General features: G+C 40.4%; 1 protein-coding gene across 1 annotated transcript in view; it reads right to left on the bottom strand.

The window, feature by feature from the left end:
* The window catches only part of LOC146961138 (serine/threonine-protein kinase D3-like), a 54,797-nt gene that overhangs the window by 7,465 nt on the left and 25,655 nt on the right, over positions 1-21,677 (bottom strand). The window contains exons 4-14 of the mRNA XM_085770748.1: positions 21,509-21,640; positions 16,598-16,755; positions 13,781-13,970; positions 12,688-12,765; positions 11,778-11,961; positions 10,604-10,727; positions 9,706-9,783; positions 6,775-7,051; positions 1,410-1,462; positions 588-660; positions 403-509 (exon numbers count right to left, since the gene is read on the bottom strand). Of these exons, the coding sequence (XP_085626874.1) occupies positions 403-509; positions 588-660; positions 1,410-1,462; positions 6,775-7,051; positions 9,706-9,783; positions 10,604-10,727; positions 11,778-11,961; positions 12,688-12,765; positions 13,781-13,970; positions 16,598-16,755; positions 21,509-21,640 (1,454 nt within the window). The remainder of the gene's footprint in view (positions 1-402; positions 510-587; positions 661-1,409; positions 1,463-6,774; positions 7,052-9,705; positions 9,784-10,603; positions 10,728-11,777; positions 11,962-12,687; positions 12,766-13,780; positions 13,971-16,597; positions 16,756-21,508; positions 21,641-21,677) is intronic.

Here is a 21,677-nt window from a genome sequence, read left to right as displayed (position 1 = left end):
AAAACTTTATATGAGAGTAATAGGGCCCGACACAAAAACGTCCATAAAACTACACGAAAACCATTTAATATTCCTCCACACTGCCCGTCCACTGCAATCCAAGTGTCCTGAAGGGAGATAGTCCAGAGTTCACTGGAAACTACCTCATTTAGGACATTTTTACAGCCTAAACAGTCCTGTATTGAATTTTCCTGGTTCGCACTCTCACGATTGCAGTGGACGAGCAGTGTGGAGGAAGATTAAATGGTTTTTGTGTAGTTTTATGGATGTTTTTGTGTCGGGCCCTATTGACACTCATATAAAGTTTTCATTGGACTACGAACCGGCCTCCTGGGTCTCCAGATGCACTTTGAGGAATAAAAAACTACTCCAGAGTATTAACGGTGGACATAACAGTCGTACCTGGAGGATGGCCACCTCGTTCCTCAGCTGACTCTCCTGTTTGGTGGGAAACCTCATCTTGTCGATGATCTTGATGGCCACGTCTCTGCCCGTCTTCCTGTGTTTACCTGCAGACGACAGGAAGTTCACTCACTATCTACACAACAATAAAAGCACAGAAAAGAAGGTTTTTGTTTCAGCCTCACCTCCGTAGACGATCCCAAACTGTCCAGAGCCGAGGACCTCGTCGGCGAAGATCTGATACACGGAGCTGATATCCTGAGAAAGAGCAGAAAGAGTCAGATTAGAGGAAGACATTTAATTAAGGGATAGTTCAACATTTTGGCAAATTGGCCCATTGCCATAATCCCTATAGTCATAGCAGTAGGTTCGTTACCTTTAATTGTCAGTGCAAGCTATTTTTAGAACGGCGGAGCAGAGCCGTGAGCTGCTCAGAGCTACGCTACGCAGGCTCATTATGGGATTTCTTGGTTTCAAACTCATCAAATACACAATCCAACAACTCCACAACGCTCTGGTGGACAAGTTGTGAGCTGCACATTCACCACGCTATGAGATAATAACACAACGTTACCACACAGAGTTGTTTTAGAGGGAAATACAGAGACTGTTGATGAAAAACTGTCCCTGAAGGCAACACGCATCAGCGGTTTTACATGAATTTCCCTCTAAAACAACTCTGTGTGGTAACGTTGTGTTATTATCTCATAGCGTGGTGAATGTGCAGCTCACAACTTGTCCACCAGGGCGTTGTGGAGTTTTTGGATTGTGTATTTGATGAGTTTGAAACCAAGAAATCCCATAATGAGCCTCCGTAGCGTAGCTCTGAGCAGCTCACGGCTCTGCTTCGCCATTCTAAAAAATAGCTTGCACCGACAATTAAAGGTAACGAACCTACTGCTATGACTATAGGGATTATGGCAATGGGCCAATTTGCCAAAATGTTGAACTATCACTTTAAATTAATTAAATGGTAAACTAGTTAGGCCACCATAGAAAAGACTTACCACATTTTCCTGTATCTGGGAGTTGGACACTGATATGCTGATAGAGAGTTCCTCTGAGGAGACACGAGACAGTAAAGTACAGAGTGTCAGACGTGTGGGCTTTTATTTTCTTAACCTTTCAAATCATTAAAATCTCATTTCCTACGTTTCCTTGTTGGACGGAGAACCAGACGTGAGGAGGTCTCGTCTCGTTTCCAGCCGAGAGATCAAACCGACGTGGTGTTTGTTCAACGCGACATCAAAGAGCAGCGAGCCCTCAAATCATTCTCCAGATTTCACAAAAATAAAAGCCCCTGTTTCCTTTCTGTCTCCTCTCTCTCTCTGCACTGCAAAAACTCAAAATCTCTCAAAATTTCTTGTTAAAATGTCTCATTTCTAGTCAAAACTAATCCGCTTTGCACTCAAAATAAGACTCATCACCTAAAAATGAACTTGTTTTTAGATCATTTTCACTTGAAATAAGTAGAAAATCTGCCAGTGAAAGCAAGTTGTAATAAGAAAGAAAAACTTGTTCCACTATCAGATTTTTCTACTTATTTAAAGTGGAAAATTTGCTTGAAAATTTTTTTTTAAAAAGTGTCTAAAAACGACTTCTCCATGCAAGGAGAGTGATTGCACTATATTGGAAAAATGTAGAACCACCATCACTGGCAATATGGAAGAAGGAGTTGATAACTTGAATTGATCATGACCAATGAAACAGATAACACTGTCTGAATAACAGGTTATGAAATGATCCTGCCTTTAATTTAATTTAATTTAATTGAATTTAATTGTATTTAATTTATTTATTTTTGTCCCATTTTATTCTTATTTATTTATTTATTTATTTATTTAATTTACTCCATTAGTCTGATGTCTGATGTCACTGTCCATTTGCTTTTTTATTTTTATTTTTTGTCTGTTCGAGGGGATATGGGTGAAAATGTTTGTACATTTAACGTTGAGTTTGAAATGCATTTGAAATGTCAATAAAAAATAATGTTAAAAAAAAAGTCTCTAAAAACAAGTTACTTTTTAAATGTGACTAGTCTTATTTTAAGTAGAATTAGATTTATTTTGACTAGAAATGACATTTTGACTAGAAATAAGACAAATATTCTTGGTAAGATTTTGAATTTTTGCAGTGTGGGTTGAGTGTGTGTGTGTGTGTGTGTGTGTTAATCCAGCCTGACATTAGGAAGCCGAGGGCGCGTTCTGAGCAGAGGAAACCCACCGCGGCCGCTGAGTTTCCACTGATGAGCCGGTATTGATTTCAGATCGGGGGCCGGGGGTTTGATCGGGTCATCGCTCTGCGGTCGATTCCTTCGGTCTGATGTAGGTGGGCTGCCGTTTGATATCTAGGTCACCGCTTAGGTCATCACTCATCAGGGAGTTTATGTAACTTTATTGACAAACACGTTGACGGTATAGGAAGTTCAGGGATTAGATTAAGACAATATTCTGTTTTATATCTCATTACAGTTTAGAAATTTCACAATAAAAGCCTTCAGAGGACTCAGGAAGCAGAATCCAAAGGGAAACCTGGGTGCTTTTATTGTGAAAAACTATGAATAATAATTTGATATAAAACATAACTTGAAACAATAATGATAAAACATTATTTAAAGGGATGTTCACCCAAAATTCAAATTTCCCTCATCATCTCCTCCCCCTCATGTGGACTAAGGGCTGGGAGAAGTTTCAGAGTCCTCCGTGGCTTCTCTGAGTTACAGGGGGTCTCGGCGTAGCAGTGCATGTCCATATAACAGTTGCAAATGGATACCAACTGTCTACGTAACAAAAAGACACACCAAAAAACATCCAAATACCTCCATGCTGCTCATATGTAATGTCCCTCTTGTATTGAAGCCCCAAAATGCGAAATTGTTCCGAAAAAAAATTAAATAAGTCTATATTTTAAAGGGACAACGAGGAGTTTCTATTTGGTTATAAAAAAGTCTCATATTAATGTGGATGAATCTCCGTTACCACTTGTTAATGGTCCATTTTAGATAAATCTATGGTTTTGTCTCTATGGTTATTTTGTTATTATTAGTGGTGGTGGAAATGCTGGGCGAGCCGACCAGCGTTTCTTTACTTTCGGTTTCGTGGCGAGTCATGAGAATAACGCCGCCGAATCTCCGTTTATGATCGGAACTACGACGGTATGTGATCGTCTTCCAACCTCTGACTTTAATTCTTGATGAATGAAAACATGAGTCTGTCTTGCGCCGGTCAAAGAATTTCACGGTGCGGAGGCTCATACAGTAGATGTAGTGTGAAAACACTTCGCTTTTCCAAAACTCCTCGTTGTCCCTTTAAGCTTGTTCGTAGCGGAAGCTCCCAGTGTTGCTCTTCCTGGTCCGTCCAAATCTCGCGAGATTCCGGCAGAGCAACACTGGGAGCTTCCGCTACAAACAAGCTTAAAATATAGACTTATTTAATTTTTTTCTGAACAATTTCTCATGTCGGGGCTTCAATACAAGAGGGACATTACATACGAGCAGCATGGAGGTATTTGGATGTTTTTTGGTGTGTCTTTTTGTTACGAAGACAGTTGGTATCCATTTGCAACCGTTATATGGACATGCAGTGCTGCACGGAGACCCCCTGGAACTCGGAGAAATTTGAATTTTGCGTGAACTATCCCTTTAAGACAATATTCTGTTTTTTTTTTATCTCATTACAGTTTAGAAACTTCACAATAAAAGCCTTCAGAGGACTCAGGAAGCAGAATCCAAATGGAGCCCTGGGTGCTTTTATTGTGAAAAACTATGAATAGCCTAATAATTTGATATAAAACATAAAAGCACTTGAAACAATGATGATAAAACATTATTTTAATGTTTAAATATTGAACACAAAGGGAACCTGCTGACAGTGAACGCAGCATTACTGTTTGCGTGTCTGCTGATTTACTAACTATTGGATCACTGTTCAAAGTTTATGTAACTTTATTGACACAAATGTTCAGAGAGTGTACAGTAGGCCTACTTTACAGATAATTCACTGTAACATTTGTCTATTATGGTTTTTTTTATTTACTCCTGTCTGTTGTTGTTTCATCAGAGTCACGAAGGTCGAGTGTTTTACCGTTTGTCACTGAGACGGTTAAAGGAACAAAAAGCCTCGTTACATCATCTGTCCATTAACTTATTGATATCCGCTGTAATTTCATCACCAAACAAAACGTCCATTAACGAACAGAAGCGGAAGCTCGACATTAATTACTCAACAGGTGGGAAACAGCCGACGGCCTCTTCTACTGTATTAAAGTCTTTTCATAATAGCTAATGGTTTGTTTTTTTGGTTAATGCCAGTCGTTTAGTGCAGGAAAATCTCATTTTCTGTTATTTTCAGACAAAAAGATGCTTTAACCTGAGACGAATCAGAGCAGAAAATCCTCTGAAATCCCTTCAATCACGTTAAAATGTCAGTGTGTGTGTGTGTGTGTGTGTGGTTGTGTAACAGTCGCCTCCTGAAACAATATTTGGAAGCTCTTCGCACACAAATCCACACGTCCATTAAAACATAAAAACATATCGGAGTCTAATCTGATTTGAGGAATGACTCGGCCGCCGGGTCACAGCATGAAAACTAGTCGCCTACAATCTGCTGTGGTGTTAAATATCACTGATCAATAAATATCAGAGATCAGCATTTATTAAAGTCAGAATCCAAGTTTTAACGTCTCCTCATACAGAGATGTAGCGTTCACTTGTTCAGGGAAAAGTCTGGTAATGATATGGTTTAATCCGCCACAGAAAATAGTCCCCCCAAAATAATGAAATGACAGTGGCCTGCTGTTTTATGTAATGTACCCTAAACGCCTCATATATCCCCGAAATACTCTCAAGATGTAGTGCTACAATTTACATTTGTCCCCTAAACCAGTGGTTCTCAAAGTGGGTTCAAGGGGGTCCCCAACTTTTTCTTGAAATTTTACCACTTTTTTCTAGAATTTGTTTTAACTTTTTTTTTTTTGAGAATTGTTAACCTTTTTTTTATTTTTTTGAATTTTTTTTTTACCAATTTTTTTGATTATTATTATTATTTAACTTTTTTATTCTTTTTTAGAAATTTTACCACTTTTTCTAGAATTTTCTTTTTTTTTTACTTTTTTGAGAAGTTTTATCACTTTTTTCAAAAATAGTTTTTGCAAAAATGTACCACTTTTTCCTAGAATTTTTAAACTTATTTTGGGGAGAATTTTCTACCACTTTTTTGATTATTATTATTATTTCACTTTTTTACTATTTTTTTAGAAATTGTACCACTTTTTTCTAGATTTTTTTTTTTTTTTAGAAATCGTACCACTTTTTTCTAGAATTTTCTCTACAATGTTTCAGAAAATTCACGCTATTGGCCCTAATTTGAACGTATACATTGACTAAAAAAGTAACGTTCTTCAGTCTCAGAACAAATATTTGTGCATTTCTGGTGTTTCTGAGTTCTGGCTTCAGAATTTTGTCCAATGGGGGTCCGTCGTCTAATCTGTGTCAAGTTAGGGGTCCTTGATGTAAAAAAGTCTAAGAAGCACTGCCCTAAACGTGGAAGTGAATTGTAGATGCTACAATTTACTGATTTCCTAGAAACAACCTGGCACATTACAGGCAGACAATACAATTTACAGATGTAAATCAATGCCTCATTGAACTCAACTATTGATAGATGCTACAATTTACAGGAGTCCCCTGAACGCCTCATCCACCACCACCAGACTGATGAAGTGTCTATGACTCACTGTGGTCCTTCCCCCGTCACCACGCTTTACAGATGTCCCCTAAACCAACGGTTCTCAAAGTGGGTTCAAATTTTACCACTTTTTTCTAGAATTTTAAAACTTTTTTTAAAAACTTTTTTGAGAAATTTTATCACTTTTTTCAAAAAATGTACCATTTTTTTCTAGAATTTTTTAAAACTTTTTTTTCTAGAATTTTGTAACATTTTTTTGATTATTATTATTCTTCAACTTTTCATTTTCAGAAATTTTACCACTTTTTCTAGAATTGGCTTTTTTTTTTTACTTTTTTGAGAAATTTTCTCCCTTTTTTCTAAAATTGTTTTTGCGAAATTTTACCACTTTTTTTCTCGAAAATTTGTAACTTTTTTTTTTTTTTAGAATTTTTACCACTTTTTTCCAGAAATGTCTCACGCCATTGGCCCTAATTCGAACGTATACATTAACTAAAAAAGTAATGTTCTTCAACAAATATTTGTGTATTTCTGGTGTGTGCTTCAAAATTTTGTCCAATGGGGGTCCGTCGTCCCTGGGTCCTCGATGTAAAAAAGTCTGAGAAGCCCTAAAAGTCGTACGTAGATGCTACAATTTACAGGAGTCCCCTGAACGCCTCATTAGACGGATGAAGTGTGTGTGACTCACTGTGGTCCTTCCCCAGGCCCGGCCCCGTCACCACGCTGGCCTTGGGCGTGACGGGCATCATGGCCTGCCGGATGGCCTTCTCCCAGCCGCGGCCCACGTCGCGGCCGACGCCGGACGCCGCCAGCGCGGGGTTGTGGTGCAGGCCGCCGTTGTCCTCGCCGACGTAGTACACCACGCTGCCCGTGATCACCTCGAAGCAGTGGGGGTTGCTGCCCGCCGGCAGACTGCCCAAGTCCTGGGCCGGCTCCACCTGCAGGATCTCAGACAGCGGGATCTCCTGAAGGGCGGACAGAGAGGTCAAAGGTCACAAGGTCAAAAGGTCACTCAGGGCGCGGGTCAGGTAGATTTAAAGGGATAGTTCACTCAAAATTGGAATTTCTCTACTCATCATCTCCTCCCCCTCATGTGGACTAAGGGCTGGGAGAAGTTTCAGAGTCCTCCGTGGCTTCTCTGAGTTACAGGGGGTCTCGGTGTAGCAGTGCATGTCCATATAACGGTTGCTAATGGATACCAACTGTCTTTGTAACAAAAAGACACACCAAAAAACATCCAAATACCTCCATGCTGCTCGTATGCAATGTCCGTCTTGTATTGAAGCCCAGACATGAGAAATTGTCCCGAAAAAAATTAAATAAGTCTATATATTTTTTCGGGACAATTTCGCAGCATGGAGGTATTTGGATGTTTTTTGGTGTGTCTTTTTGTTACGAAGACATATGGACATTGAAATTTTAATTTTGGGTGAACTATCCCTTTAAGAAGCTTTTTGACTCTCTCTGCTTTTAGCTCCTCCTCCTTTTCCTCCCCTCAAAAAAACCACTGAAGTCTGTCAGATCAAACAGAAAAGAAGAGATGGAGAGGAGCTCTGTGTTGTCTTAAAGGGATATGCCAACATTTTGGCAAATTTTCCTATCATTTATGTTGTGAATAGAGTTAGGAGGTAGTTTGTGTTTTTCTTTAAATGTGACGTTTGAGAGTAACATTTATGCTTTCTGTAAATGTTATGCTTTTGTTATTTTGTTTATTATTTGTGTGAAACACAACGCAAGACAAATTTCAGAGTGATCTGACAATAAAGTGTAATCTTATCTTATCTTATCTTATTTTAAAATCCCAATCCAACAACTCCACAACGCTCTGGTGGACAAGTTGTGACCTGCACATTCACCACGCTATGAGATAATCATGTAACATTAGAGAATGAGTTGTTTTAGACGTAACTACAGCCGGAACTAGATTCCAGTCACGGCTGCTGGGCGGAGGGATTTCAAAAGCACCAGTAGTTCCGGGTGTTTTCTCCATGTGTTGTAATGTCACGTAATGTTACATGATTATGATGATAGGAGAATTTGCCAAAATGTTGAACTATCCCTTTAACGCCCCAAACGTCCATGTTTACCCCTGCCCTGCTCTGCCTCCCTCCTCCTCTTCCACCACCACCAACCAACCAACCAACCAACCAACCAACCAACCAACCACACCCTCCCATCAGCATCCATTCAACCTCTGATTAAAGGCCGACGCTCCGGGCTGCGGTGGCGAGTCAGAGCGGCGGCAGCGGGGAAGCGAACGCCACAGATGCCCCCCCCCCGTCCCCACCGCCCCCCCCACCCCCCCTCTTCCCTCTCACTTTCGCTTCAAAGGACGGTTTCCTCCGCGGCGCTTTGAGCTAAAGGTCGCGGGGTCGAGATGAAAGGAGGGAAATCAGCTGCTCTGACCCGTTCTGACCCGTCGTCACGGTGACGTCATCACTTCCTGTTCCCAAAAAAATAATAATAAGCCTCCAAATGAGAAACGCAGGGAAAAGTCTCTGAAAGTTCAACCCTGAAACCAACACACTGGTTTAACTCAGAGCTGAGAATCGATTTAAAGGAAACTTATGGACAAAAACGTTATAAATAATCGATCAATAGTCTATGATCAATACCACAGCCTCCGTTTAATCCGCCACGAAAAATAGTCCCCAATAAATAACTTTTTTTTTTCCTTTATTATTCCTTTTTTTCTGTTAGCATGAACTTTTTCATTTCTTTGAGGTTTCTCACTACAAATTGCATACATTTTGTGGGATCTAAAAAGATGTGTAACGTAACATGAACCAACGACTTGTGCAATCCTGCAATAAAGTATAAAAAAAACATTAAAAAATAAATAAATAACTGATTAACCTGCAGTGATGGACTGTTTTACAGACGTCCCCTGAACGCCTCTCATGCAAACTACTGCCACAAAATTGAGATTCACAGATGTCCCCAAACGCCTCTCTCTCTGCCGACTATCCACAAGTTTCCGAACGTCATCTCTGGTCAAAACCAGAAGCTGGTTTTGCACTTCCGGTGGAATTGTTACGTTTACGTTTCCATGGTTTTCAGTCGTTGTCATAGTTGCGGTATAAACGCATAGATCTATTAACGCTGGCTTTTATAACACGGATGTCAGTTTGTGTGATGATCCATTGTTAAAAGCTGCTGTGATGATCCATGCGTTTTACAGATTTTCATTGATAGGTTGATAGGTTGACGCTACAATTTACAAATGTTCCTGTAATGCCTCATCCACTATGGATAAGATGCTACACTTTACAGACGCCCCCTGAACGCCTCACATACGGACTAATGCACCTGGTCGAGTCTTCATTGGAGCTCTGGTGTTTTTTATTTCTCATTACAGACGGTGCTAATATGAGGCGCCATCAGGAGGGAACCTACTGATCCGATAGCGAACTGAAATTTGTATTTGTATTTATTTATTTGCACCATAAAAAACGACAATTACAAAAAACAGAAATGAAAGAAGAATAGTAAGTGCAAGAGAGGTTAAAAAACCCTACATGGGCTTATAAGAAGCACCTCCCCCAAGAAATATACTCATTCAGAGGACAAATCAAATCAGATTCTGGTTAAACTCCGGCTCAGCTCCGGCAGCTCTCACCTTGTAAAACTTGGCTCCGCTGTCGTTCTGAAACAGAGTCAGACTCTTGCTGTCGAGCCGCCAGTAATGTCGCTTCCTCTGCAGAGACACACACACACACACACACACACACACACATGTTAGGAGTTAACAAAATGATTGACATTTTTATTGATATGATATGATACGATTATGATGATCATATAAAAAAATCATAAAAAATTCACAGAATTTTATGAGAATAAAGTGGCAATTTTATCAGAAAAAGTCAGAAATCTACGAGAAAAACATTGTAATTGTACCAGTAAGTGGATACGGTACAGTAGGTTGTTCTGGTTCTTTCTGTGGATCAGATGCATTTTCTTCCATATTCTTTTCAAAGTCCTGATACTGACGACAATGTGGGTCGTTTTAGAGTTGTTTTAGAGGTAAATACAGAGACTGCTTGATGAAAAACTGTCCCTGAAGGCAACGCGCATCAGCGGTTTTGCATGAATTTCCCTCTAAAACAACTCTGTGTGGTAACGTTGTGTTATTATCTCATAGCGTGGTGAATGTGCAGCTCACAACTTGTCCACCAGAGCGTTGTGGAGTTGTTGGATTGTGTATTTGATGAGTTTGATGATGAGGGAAACCAAGAAATCCCATAATGAGCCTCCGTAGCGTAGCTCTGAGCAGCTCACGTCTCTGCTCCGCCGTTCTAAAAATAGCTTGCACCGACAATTAAAGGTAACGAACCTACTGCTATGACTATAGGGGTTATGGTGATGGGCCAATTTGCCAAAATGTTGAACTATCCCTTTGAAGATATTATGACTTTATTCTCGTAAAACTATGACCGTCTATGTGTGTTGTGTTGTTTATTGTGTTGTTGTGTTGTTGTTTATTGTGTTTGTTGTGTTGTTGTGCGTCCTCTGACCAGGTTGTCTCGGCTGCTGTAGTGAACCATCCATCCCTCCTTCACCACCGTGGAGCTTTTCCTCTTGGTGTGTTTGATGGACTGAACCACTCGCATCAGGGGGATGTTGGTGCTGGTGGACGGGCTGCATACACACACACACACACACACACACACACACACATAAATATAATAATATATTAGAATAAATCCAGTTAAATAACTCATAAAGTAATTTATTGTATAGACTATAATGACTAGATAACTTGATAGATAATTTATGAATAAGGGGTGGGAGTAAATAAATTTTACTTCTTCCCACTCCTTTTCGTATATGAAGAAACAAACAAACAAAAAAATCAAATTATCTTTATTTTCAATTATTTTATTTTAGTTTTATTTTGTTCATATGTTGTCTTTGCAAAGTTTTTATTTGCTATGTCTGTCCATTTCTGTATTTTGTTTTATTTCTTTTAACATGTCCGAAAAAAAACGGACCATTAAAGGGATAGTAGCATTTTTTTAAAGTGGGGTTGTATGATCTACAAATAGCCCCTAAGTACTTTAATTGCAGTAGAAGACTCTCTGCACTCCTCCCGTTAGCAACGCCAGCCCATAATAGCCCTGCTCAGAGATTTACAACATACAGTGTTGTGAACGGACCCAAAGAAACGGCCTATTTTCACGGCCTAAAAGAGGTTTTACCTGAAAAAAAAATACACAGTTCCATTGTTCACTATAATATAATTTTTTCCAGCCCTTCAAAGTGCAGGAAAAACACAGTTTTTATTTGGACCTAACCAACTGCTGATCGGCGGGCGCTAACCCTGGGCGGAGGGATACGTGAGTTGGTTTAAAGGTCCAAATAAAAACTGTGTTTTTCCTGCACTTTGAAGGGCTGGAAAAAATTATATTATAGCGAACAATGGAACTGTGTATTTTTTTTCAGGTAAAACCTCTTTTAGGCCGTGAAAATAGGCCGTTTCTTTGGGTCTGTTCACAACACTGTATGTTGTAAATCTCTGGGCAGGGCTATTATGGGCTGGCGTTGCTAACGGGAGGAGTGCAGAGAGTCTTCTACTGCAATTAAAGTACTTAGGGGCTATTTGTAGATCATACAACCCCACTTTTAAAAAAATGATACTATCCCTTTAAACATCTGATGAGGCGGTTGGGGGTCTGAGGCGTCCGTCACCTGATGGCTCGCAGCGTCTCGTCGTCTTTCTCTCCGTCGGCACACGGACCCTCGATGAAGAAGAGTTTGTCGTCGGGCGTCGACGGCTCGTCCTGCTCGTCGACGCTGTGGCCGCCGTCGCTGTTCACGTCGCAGTTATCCACCTCCATCATGGCCTCGTGGTCCAGACCGGGACTGGGCAGCTCTGCACACACACACACACACACAGGCTGCAGTTCCAACAACTATAACTAGTAAAAACACACTTTTCGGTAACAATGTAATTTACAGGCCGTTAATTACATCTTAATTCCAAGAAATAGCCAAGAAATAGCAATTAATGTCGTAGTAATGTCAAAGAAATAGCCAAGAAACAATTAATTACGTGAAAATGTCGAGAAATAGCCTAGAAATAACAATTAATTTCGTAGTAATGTCAAGAAATAGCCAAGAAATAACAATTAATTGCATAGTAATGTCAAGAAATAACAACCAATAGCATAGTAATGTCAAGAAATAGCCAAGAAATAACAACTAATTGCATAGTAATGTCAAGAAATAGCCAAGAAATAACAATTAATTGCGTAGTAATATCAAGAAAACGCCTATAAATAATGGTCAATTTCATAGTCATGTCATGTTTTTCATAAAGGCAAAAGATTACACATGCTTTTCATGCTTTGAATTTTTTGGGGAAAGGACAGAAATCTTCTCCACCAAGTCCTTGATATTGACTTTTATTTCTTGGCCACTTCTATGCAATCAATCGTTATTTCTTGGGCATATTTCTAGACATTATGATGCATTTAATTGTTATTTCTTGACATTATCAAACAAAATAATGAAAAAAAAAAAAAAAAATTACTATTAATGTTTTTACTACTTTGTTTTTACGAATATGTTTTTTACAGTGACCTCTGAGCCGACTCACCTCCGTTGAAGTCGACCTCGCCCAGACAGTCCCGAGGAACTTTGGCTGCACATCTCTTATGGCAGTTAAATTTACAATCTACACAAAAAAAACAACAACACAGAAACAACAGTCAATCTGCTTCATTTTCCAAACAGAAACTTGAGAATTTTATGCTTTTCTTTGTTTTATGTGATAATAAACTGAAGATCTTTGAGATTTAAACTGAGAAGTAACATGGACTTTGGCTCTCAACGATGATAAAAAACACTCTGATCAGTGGTGTAGTCTATGTGATACTCAGGTTTACTCAGTATACCCACTGAAAATGCATAAATATTTCAGTATACCCAGTACAACAAAACTACCTAACTAAAGTAAATGTCAATGGTTCTCAAAGTGGGGACAGGGTTCAAGGGGGTCCCCAACATTTTATTGAAATTTTACCACTTTTTTTCTGAAATGTTATCCCTTTTTTTTTAACTTTTTTTTTTTAAAAGAAATTTTACCACTTTAACCGACATTTTTTTTAAAAAGAAATTTTACCAATTTCTTCTAAATTTTTCTTTTTTACTTGTTATTATTTTTTTCAAGAAATTGTAGGCCTATCCCTTTTGTATTATTGTTTGTCCCTTTTTTGGGACAGAAATTGTAGGCTACCACATTTTTCTAAATTTTTTTAGCAAAATCTTACCACTTTTTCACTTTTTCTAGAATTCTTTTCAGAAATTTTACCAGTTTTTTCTCAATTTTTTTGAAAAACTTTTTACTTTTTTTTTTTTTTTTTAATTTTACCACTTTTTTCTAGAAATATTTCCACTTATTTTGAGAATTTGTTTTTTCCAGAAATTTCGCTAGCCTATAATCTTTAAAAAATGTACACCTAATTTAAACGTACATTGATTGTTTGTGTATTTCTGGTGTTTGCGTCAAAATTTTGTCCTAATTTGTGTCAATTTTGGGTCCTTGATATAAAAAAGTTTGAGAACCACCAGTGATACAAGTATGAACACTTTACCACCTAAAAAGCAGTTTACCCACTAAATAAAATTAGACTACACCACTGACTCTGATCAATAACGTGATTGGTTGAGAGCCGATCAGCGTCGGTCACCTTTGCACTGCATGCCCTGGCGGAAAAGGCCCTTCAGCAGCCGCTTGCAGTACTGACAGATGGTCGGACGCGTGTAGGTGTGGACGGAGAAGGTGTGAGGGACTTTGACCCGACACAGGACCATCTTCTCCATCCAGATGGGACGGCCGCTCAGCAGAGAGTTACGCTTCCCGGCGCCCAGGAGGGGGCGCTGTGGAGAGGGGGGGTAAAAAAGAGGAGTTTAACCACGGTGTTCAGAAACAAAGCCGATAGATAGCCGACAAAACTCTCCGGTAAGGCATCTTGACCGGTCAAATGCCGCTAACGGGACGAGATCGGTCAAAACGGAGGGTTCAAGCTAAGACGCTTTATTTTGGTTCAAGCTAGCTACATCGAGGGTAGGTTAGCTTCCTATTTCAAAGTAAAAGCACAAATTCTATCGTCATGGTTTTCGGTATGTAAAGGGCCACGGGTGTTTTATTTTGTGAAAGTAACCGGAAGTGCGTTGGTCACAACGGCTAGCTTGAGTAGCGGCAAATTCGTCCGAACAAAATTGTAAACAGCTGGTATTTAGACAAATTAACGACACACTGCTGATCTAAACGGCTACTTTCTCACCTAAACATGTTTGAAATGTGGATAAAGTGATATATTTACAGAGTTTAGAGCTAAAATGAAATCAGCTTCTGACTGCTGATTTCAGCTCAGGTAGGAGGCAGGCTAAAGGGCCTTTCACACCGAACGCGGTATGCGCTGCGCCCACCGCGAGGTACAGCGCAGACAGGCGCAGAGCAGGGCGGCAGCGCGTACACATATGGCGCGAGTTGCTGAGCAACCGAACAAACAAGACAGGATTTGGGGGGGTATATGCAAAGATATGTTCGCCAGGAGCTACAAAACGACCACCTCCAGGTGAACTTTAGCGTCAGGCTGAGCAGGGAGCAGTTTAACAGCCTGTTAGAGAGAGTTGGTCTGATCCTCCGGAGGATGACAACTCACTTCATGCATCCGTCACTTTAACTGAACGTCTGGTCGTTTGTTTTCTCTCTGCAAGCGGCTGATTTTTTTTCAGACTCCACTACATCCTCTCCTATTGGACGCGCCGAGATGTCGTCACAGCGCGCTGCGCCCGGATTAAACATTTTTTAATTCGGGCGCAGCGTGCCGCCGCGGCATGCGCCCACCTCGCGTGCCGCCGCGGCATGCGCCCACCTCGCGTGCTGCTCAGCTCGGCGCAGAGCCGTTCGCCGGTGCGCCGCGGTAGCACGTACACAATGAATGGGTTTGCTGCCGCCTTCCGCCGCCTGCCGCGTTCGGTGTGAAAGGCCCTTAACACTACCCATACACTTCCAGTGTTTGAGCTAAGCTAATTAGCGACTTTAGGTGGAGGCAGGCTAACACTACCCATACACTTCCAGTGTTTGAGCTAAGCTAATTACGGCGATACGGCTCTATCTCCCTTGTTACTGCACGCACAGTGGAAAGGATGGTGTCTATCTGCTGGTCATGGACTCGGGAGTGAGGCAAGACACGAAGAAAAAAAATGTTGGCGTATCCCTTTAAATAAAATGTTTATTTGTTCTTTTTGCTTTGTGTCAAATGTGAATTAATTAAATCTAAGATCATTTAAATCTTTTAATTTGATTCTTTTGCAGCGGTAAATTTCAAAGCATCATCAAAAAGGGGAATGAGGGTGCGTTCAGGGTTCACGAGGTTCAGCTCAGATGTTTAAGGTTCGTAGAAGAACTGATCTGAGGTCAGAGGACGAAACAATGAACGTCTTTGTAGGTCAGAACCAGAGAGTGTGTGTGTGGTGACATCATGGGAATAAACAGAGTGTGTGTGTGTGTGTGTGTGTGTGTTTGTTGATGAACTGACCCTTTAAGTGTGTGTAGTTTGTATTTGTGTGTGTAGTTAAAGTTAAACCAGGTCGTGGTTGTAAGGTTTGTTAGTTGGAGCAGGATGGAAAATCCACTGATTCGCCTGCAGCCATCGTGTGTGTGTGTGTGTGTGTGTGTGTGTGTGTGTGTGTGTGTGTGTGTTTTCACTCACGTCACTCGTTACGTGTGAGAAATGAATCAAACTTTCACTTTGTTTTTTTTGACTTTTTAAAGGGATAGTTCAACATTTTGTCAAATTGGCCCATTGCAATAATCCCTATAGTCGTAGCAGGTGGTTCGTTACCTTTAATTGTCGGTGCAAGCTATTTTTAGAACGGCGGAGCAGAGCCGTGAGCTGCTCAGAGCTACGCTACGGAGGCTCATTATGGGATTTCTTGGTTTCCCTCATCAAACTCATCAAATACACAATCCAACAACTCCACAACGCTCTGGTGGACAAGTTGTGAGCTGCACATTCACCACGCTATGAGATAATAACACAACGTTACCACACAGAGTTGTTTTAGAGGGAAATTCATGCAAAACCGCTGATGCACGTTGCCTTCAGGGACAGTTTTTCATCAACAGTCTCTGTATTTCCCTCTAAAACAACTCTGTGTGGTAACGTTGTGTTATTATCTCATAGCGTGGTGAATGTGCAGCTCACAACTTGTCCACCAGAGTGTTGTGGAGTTGTTGGATTGTGTATTTGATGAGTTTGATGAGGGAAACCAAGAAATCCCATAATGAGCCTCCGTAGCGTAGCTCTGAGCAGCTCGCGGCTCTGCTCCGCCGTTCTAAAAATAGCTTGCACCGACAATTAAAGGTAACGAACCTACTGCTATGACTATAGGGATTATGGCAATGGGCCAATTTGCCAAAAAATGTTGAACTATCCCTTTAACTCAAATCATAATCAATATCTTTATAGATAGGCTACGTGATCAGTTGGACTCACCTCCTCCTGCGGCGCCGGCGTGAACTCTGTGGACGGCGGCCGAGCGACGGACATGACGGCGCCGGGCAGAGACACGTTGGACAGACGTCGCTTCTTGACGCCGCTGCAGTTGTTGGGGATCTTGAACGCACATCGTTTGTGGTAGTTCAGTCCACAACCTGCACACACACACACACACACACACACACAGAGTTTTAGACACAACACAGGACCCTGAATGCATCATCACCAGTGTGTCTCAGTTGGTGCGTTCAGGCGCTCGCAGCTGAACGGGAGCTTTGTGCGTCCGGGTGGATGAATCAATTTGCATCTTTCCGATCGTTTCCTCCACTCGCTTTGTTTGTTATCTTCATCATCATCATCATCCTCCTCCTCATCGTCACGCATCACTTCCCGTCTGAGTCTCGTTTGGTTTTCCAGTGAACATGTACAAATAAATTAAAGGGATAGTTCACTCAAAATTGAAATTTCACTCATTATATCTACTCAGCCTCGTGTCGACTAATATAAGGGCTGGGAGAAGTTTCATTCAGAGTCCTCCGTGCCAAGCTTGAAACATAGACATTGTTTGCTTGTTTGTTCGCTTTTGTTTTCTTGCCTAATGCCATTTCATGTCCTGCCTTGTCATGTCTGATATTGTTTGTGCTAATGTCTTAGCTCTGTGTGCTACTTGCATGTGTTTCTAGCTGTACTTTCTTCTCTTGCTTTCTCTCGCTCTCCTTCTCCCTGTCTGCATGTGATGTCTGCATGCCCTGAGCTTTTTGTTATGCTGTATGTCAGACTTCTCACCTGTTTTACTTGTTATTATGAGCTTTTACTAGGTAGATTGTTATGTAAGTTGTGTTTTGAAAGTACTTAATTGTTGCCCCTTTTTTTTTGGCTTTTAGGTTGCCTTTAACATCTGGCCAGGGACAACGGACCAAAACTAGCCTTGTTGGCTAACTCTGGCCCACTGACAGTTTTTCTTTTAACTCTGTTGATTAGTGGTGCTCTGTCCCTATGAAATAAACTAATAAATAAATAAATAAATAAATAAATAAATAAAATAAATGTATTTATTTAATTTTTTTCGGAACAATTTCTCATGTCGGGGCTTCAATACAAGAGGGACATTACAGACGAGCACTATGGAGGTATTTGGATGTTTTTTGGTGTGTCTTTTTGGACGAAGAAAAGTGAGCCCTGTTCGCTACCGTCATATGGACATGCACTGCTACGCCGAGACCCCCTGTAACTCAGAGAAGCCACGGAGGACTCTGAAACTTCTCACAGCCCTTAGTCCACATGAGGGGGAGGAGATAATGAGGGAAATTTTAATTTTGGGTGAACTATCCCTTTAAGTTTTTGTAAATTTTTGAAATTGGGGTTGAATTGGGCGGGGATATCTCTGGGATTTAAGATATTACACAATATACAATTAGGGTATAATTAGCGATTAGCGTTTGCCATTGCCTTGTAGTGGACGGACTTCTAATAGTTATGAATAGTTATTTTCACTCAGACTTTTGTGGCTTAAAGAGGCTTTAAGTAAATGTGTTACCGTTGCTGTTACCATCGGTACCGGTGGCCTTACTGAGACTTACTGAGTTCAGTTTCAGCAGGTTGGACCCCTAGAAACCATTTCTACCACTTTAGTGTGTTTAAATTTAAATTTTGAGTGAACTATCCCTTTAAAACACAGAACGCTCCAATCAGCACGAAGGTAGATGTTTATGATATCACAACAAAGCTCCGCCCCCTCACCACCTGGACCCACCATCCAACAACAACAACTTTGCAGGATTTTTAGTTTCTCTGAGTGTTTTATTCTGAAATCTGCTCTGTTTTTAATTGGATCGCATTAGAAAACAGTCAGCCAATCAGAAGAGAGACTCAGAGCCTCCTCCTCGCTTCTGATTGGCTGACACCGACCTGTAGTTACTATAGAGCTCCAGAGAGAAGCTGAGAGAGAGAGGAGATGGAAAACTACACTCAGATGGTTTTTTAAAATATTTTCTCATGGATCGGCCCTTCAAAATAAAAGACAGGAAGGAGAAGTAGAAGAAGAAGGAAACATGGAGCTTTAATATTTGTTCTGTCTCTTGTTGATGTGTTTTTTATTTCAGTGTTTCCTCTGCGGGTGTGAATCACATGCTGCCGTGTATCCTGCACATCCCACTTCCTTTTGTGTGTGTGTGTGTGTGTGTGTGTGTGTGTGTGTGTGTGTGTGTGTGTGTGAGAGAGGGGAAGAGCTGCTTTGACGTGTTGCAGCTTTTCCTAAACAAAATGTCAGGTGCACGGAGCCGAACTCAAACGCCTCATTCACACAAAGACTCAAAGTTAAACCGGCTCAAAGCAGAGAAGAACAAGAAAAAGAAAAAAAGAGGCAGAAACAGTTTTTTTATCAATAGGAGCTTTGTGTCCTTGGCCGAGTCACATTGTTGAATTAAAGCGTCTAAAAAAATCCTGTTAAAGGGATGAACATAATGAAAATCAAACAGTTCATTCACACAGCAACAAGAACCATTTTAAAGATACTAAAGCCAATAATGTAAAAAAAAAAATGTTTGAGCCAATAACATAACTTTTTTTTTTTGCCAATAATAGATAATAAATGTCATAAATTATTACATTATTTGCTCTTTTCTTTAACGTTATTGGCGAAGTATTAAAAAAAAAGTTGTGACATAATATTGTAATAACTGAAGCTGATGATGTAATAATATACAGTTTGTATCATTATATGTTTGTTTCTTTTATTATTCTATATTAAAGCCAATAATGTAATAAAATGTTTGAGCCAATAACATAATAACTTTTTCTTTTGCCAATAATGTAATACATTATTGCAATATTTGCTCTTTTCTTCCCCGTTATTGGCGAAGTATAGTAAAAAAGTTGTGACATTGTAATAACTGAAGCTGATGATGTAATAATATACGGTTTGTATCATTATATGTTTGTTTCTTTTATTATTTTCAGGGTAGAAGACGTCACAGTAGTGAAATGCTTGAACTTCGCTGTAACACATCGAGGTTGTAACATATTTACATCTTCTACCCTGAAAATAATGAAAAATAAAGTGATATTACATATTATTATTATTATTATTATTATACATGATATTATTATTACACTATCGGCTCCAGTTATTACAATGTCAAAAGTTAGGGTAACTAATGTAATAATCAGCCAATAATGTTGGCAAAATAAAAGTTATTACGTTATTGGCTCAAAGATTTTCTTACATTATTGGGAAGTTATTATATTTTATGTTGCTGCCAGGAGTCTTCACCTCCGTCACACGGTTTGTAAACTCGTCCAGATCAGAGAGAGGAAGCGTCTCGGCTCAGACTCTGACGTTTCTCAGACCGGTCCAGTCCAGACTTCAAAAAAAGACGAGAATCTTTGAAACCAAGAAACAAAAAGAATCGAAGGAAGTCGCAGAGTCAATGAAGACATCCTGCAGCTTCAGAGTGTGTGTGTGTTCGGTGTGTGTGTGTGTGTGTGCGTTCGGTGTGTGTGTGTGTGTTCGGTGTGTGTGTTGTCAGGTATCAAAGCCTGAAGTCTGAACCCTGAGAAAGAAAAAGAAAAGAAAAGAAGCCGACCAGTGTTTCACTTTTCCTCTTCTGTTAAACTCATTAACATGCGACTCCTATGACATCATCGCAGCAACGCGTCACTTCCTGTCATAAAGTTTAATTGGCAGGAAGTTCGTCTGATTCCCGTCCAATACCCAGATTTCCTCCCGACGCTCTTTTCTGACCCGTGGCTCCGTATCAGATCGGAGCGCCGAGTTTCTGCAGCTGCGGTGACGACGTCACGATGAGATGAAGTCGATAAATCAAACTTGTTTTCAGAAGAAAACACGTTATGTTTGTTTTTAACAATGAATTATTGGCTCCATAAGTGAAAAACTGATGTTTAAAAAAGCCATTTTTCATCGACTCCAGTTGTTTGCATGATAGAGAAATTCAAAATGCTGTAAAAAATTCACTTTTTGAGATAAAATACTAATATTTTCCAAACTTCATCAACCATTTTTTATAATGAACATTGAAAATGTATTTAGCAAGAATATGTTTACAATACCGTTTACAGTCAAACGTTTTGATGCACTTGAGGCTCAATTTTCGATAAATCAAAAATCTAAATAAACAGCCCTTTATTGAATTTGCCTGGGGCGATACAGGACGGTTCAGGCTGTAAAAATTTCCTGAATGAGGTTGTTTCCAGTAAACTCTGGACTATCTCCCTTCAGGACACTTGGATTGCAGCGGATGAGCAGTGTGGAGGAATATTAAATGGTTTTTGTGTCGTTTTTTATGGACGTTTTTTTCTCCAGATGCACTTTGAGGAATAAAAAACTACTCCGGAGTATTCATCAGTATGAGGGTTTCATTTTTTGGTGAACTATTCCTTTAATTTGTTTAAATGTACAAAAGTTTCTTCAGTATTGGGGCGACATTTTGGTGGAAAGTTGCAAATCTGTAGCACATAGGCTTGATTTGTTGTGAATTTTTCAAATTTTGAACTTTATTGGCCTGTTTTTGCAGCTGAGTAAATCTGACACGGGACCGGAGCTTTGTGCAAAGTTTGGTGATTTTCTGCGCATGAGAAGTGGGATTAGGAAGAAGAAAAGGAAGAAAGAAGAAGAAGGACCCTTTGAGGACACTTTATAGTTTCATATTAAAGCTCCATACAGTCTAACGGCCGTCAGCCAATCAGAGGAGAGGCTGCTCTCTGTCAACAGGAAGTGGATCCAGCTGCATCTGATCTGTGACTGTACGAGACGATCTTCACGCCTCAGAGTGAACAACACCGACCACATCTGAGCGCTCCTAAACGCCACCTCGTGTGAACCTGAGTATCGGGTATCGAACCTTGACGCCACCGCCCCTCGCCGCCACCGCCGCCGCCGCCGCCCCTCACCTTCACACTTGAGCCCCTGCCTGACGAGGCCCCACAGCATCTCGCCGCAGTCGTCGCAGAACGCCGGCGCCTTGTAGGAGTGGACGTAGAGGGTGTGAGGTCGGATCTGGAAATCCTCGGCCGTGGCCAGAGCTGCAAACACAGGAAACACACAGAAATACACACATTA

This window comes from Trachurus japonicus, chromosome 24, assembly GCF_045865225.1.
Source record: "Trachurus japonicus isolate A0001 chromosome 24, Traja_1.0".
Taxonomy (NCBI): Eukaryota; Metazoa; Chordata; class Actinopteri; order Carangiformes; family Carangidae; genus Trachurus; species Trachurus japonicus.
The sequence above is the reverse complement of the archived record's forward strand: the minus strand, read 5'-3'. Positions and strand labels throughout refer to the sequence as shown.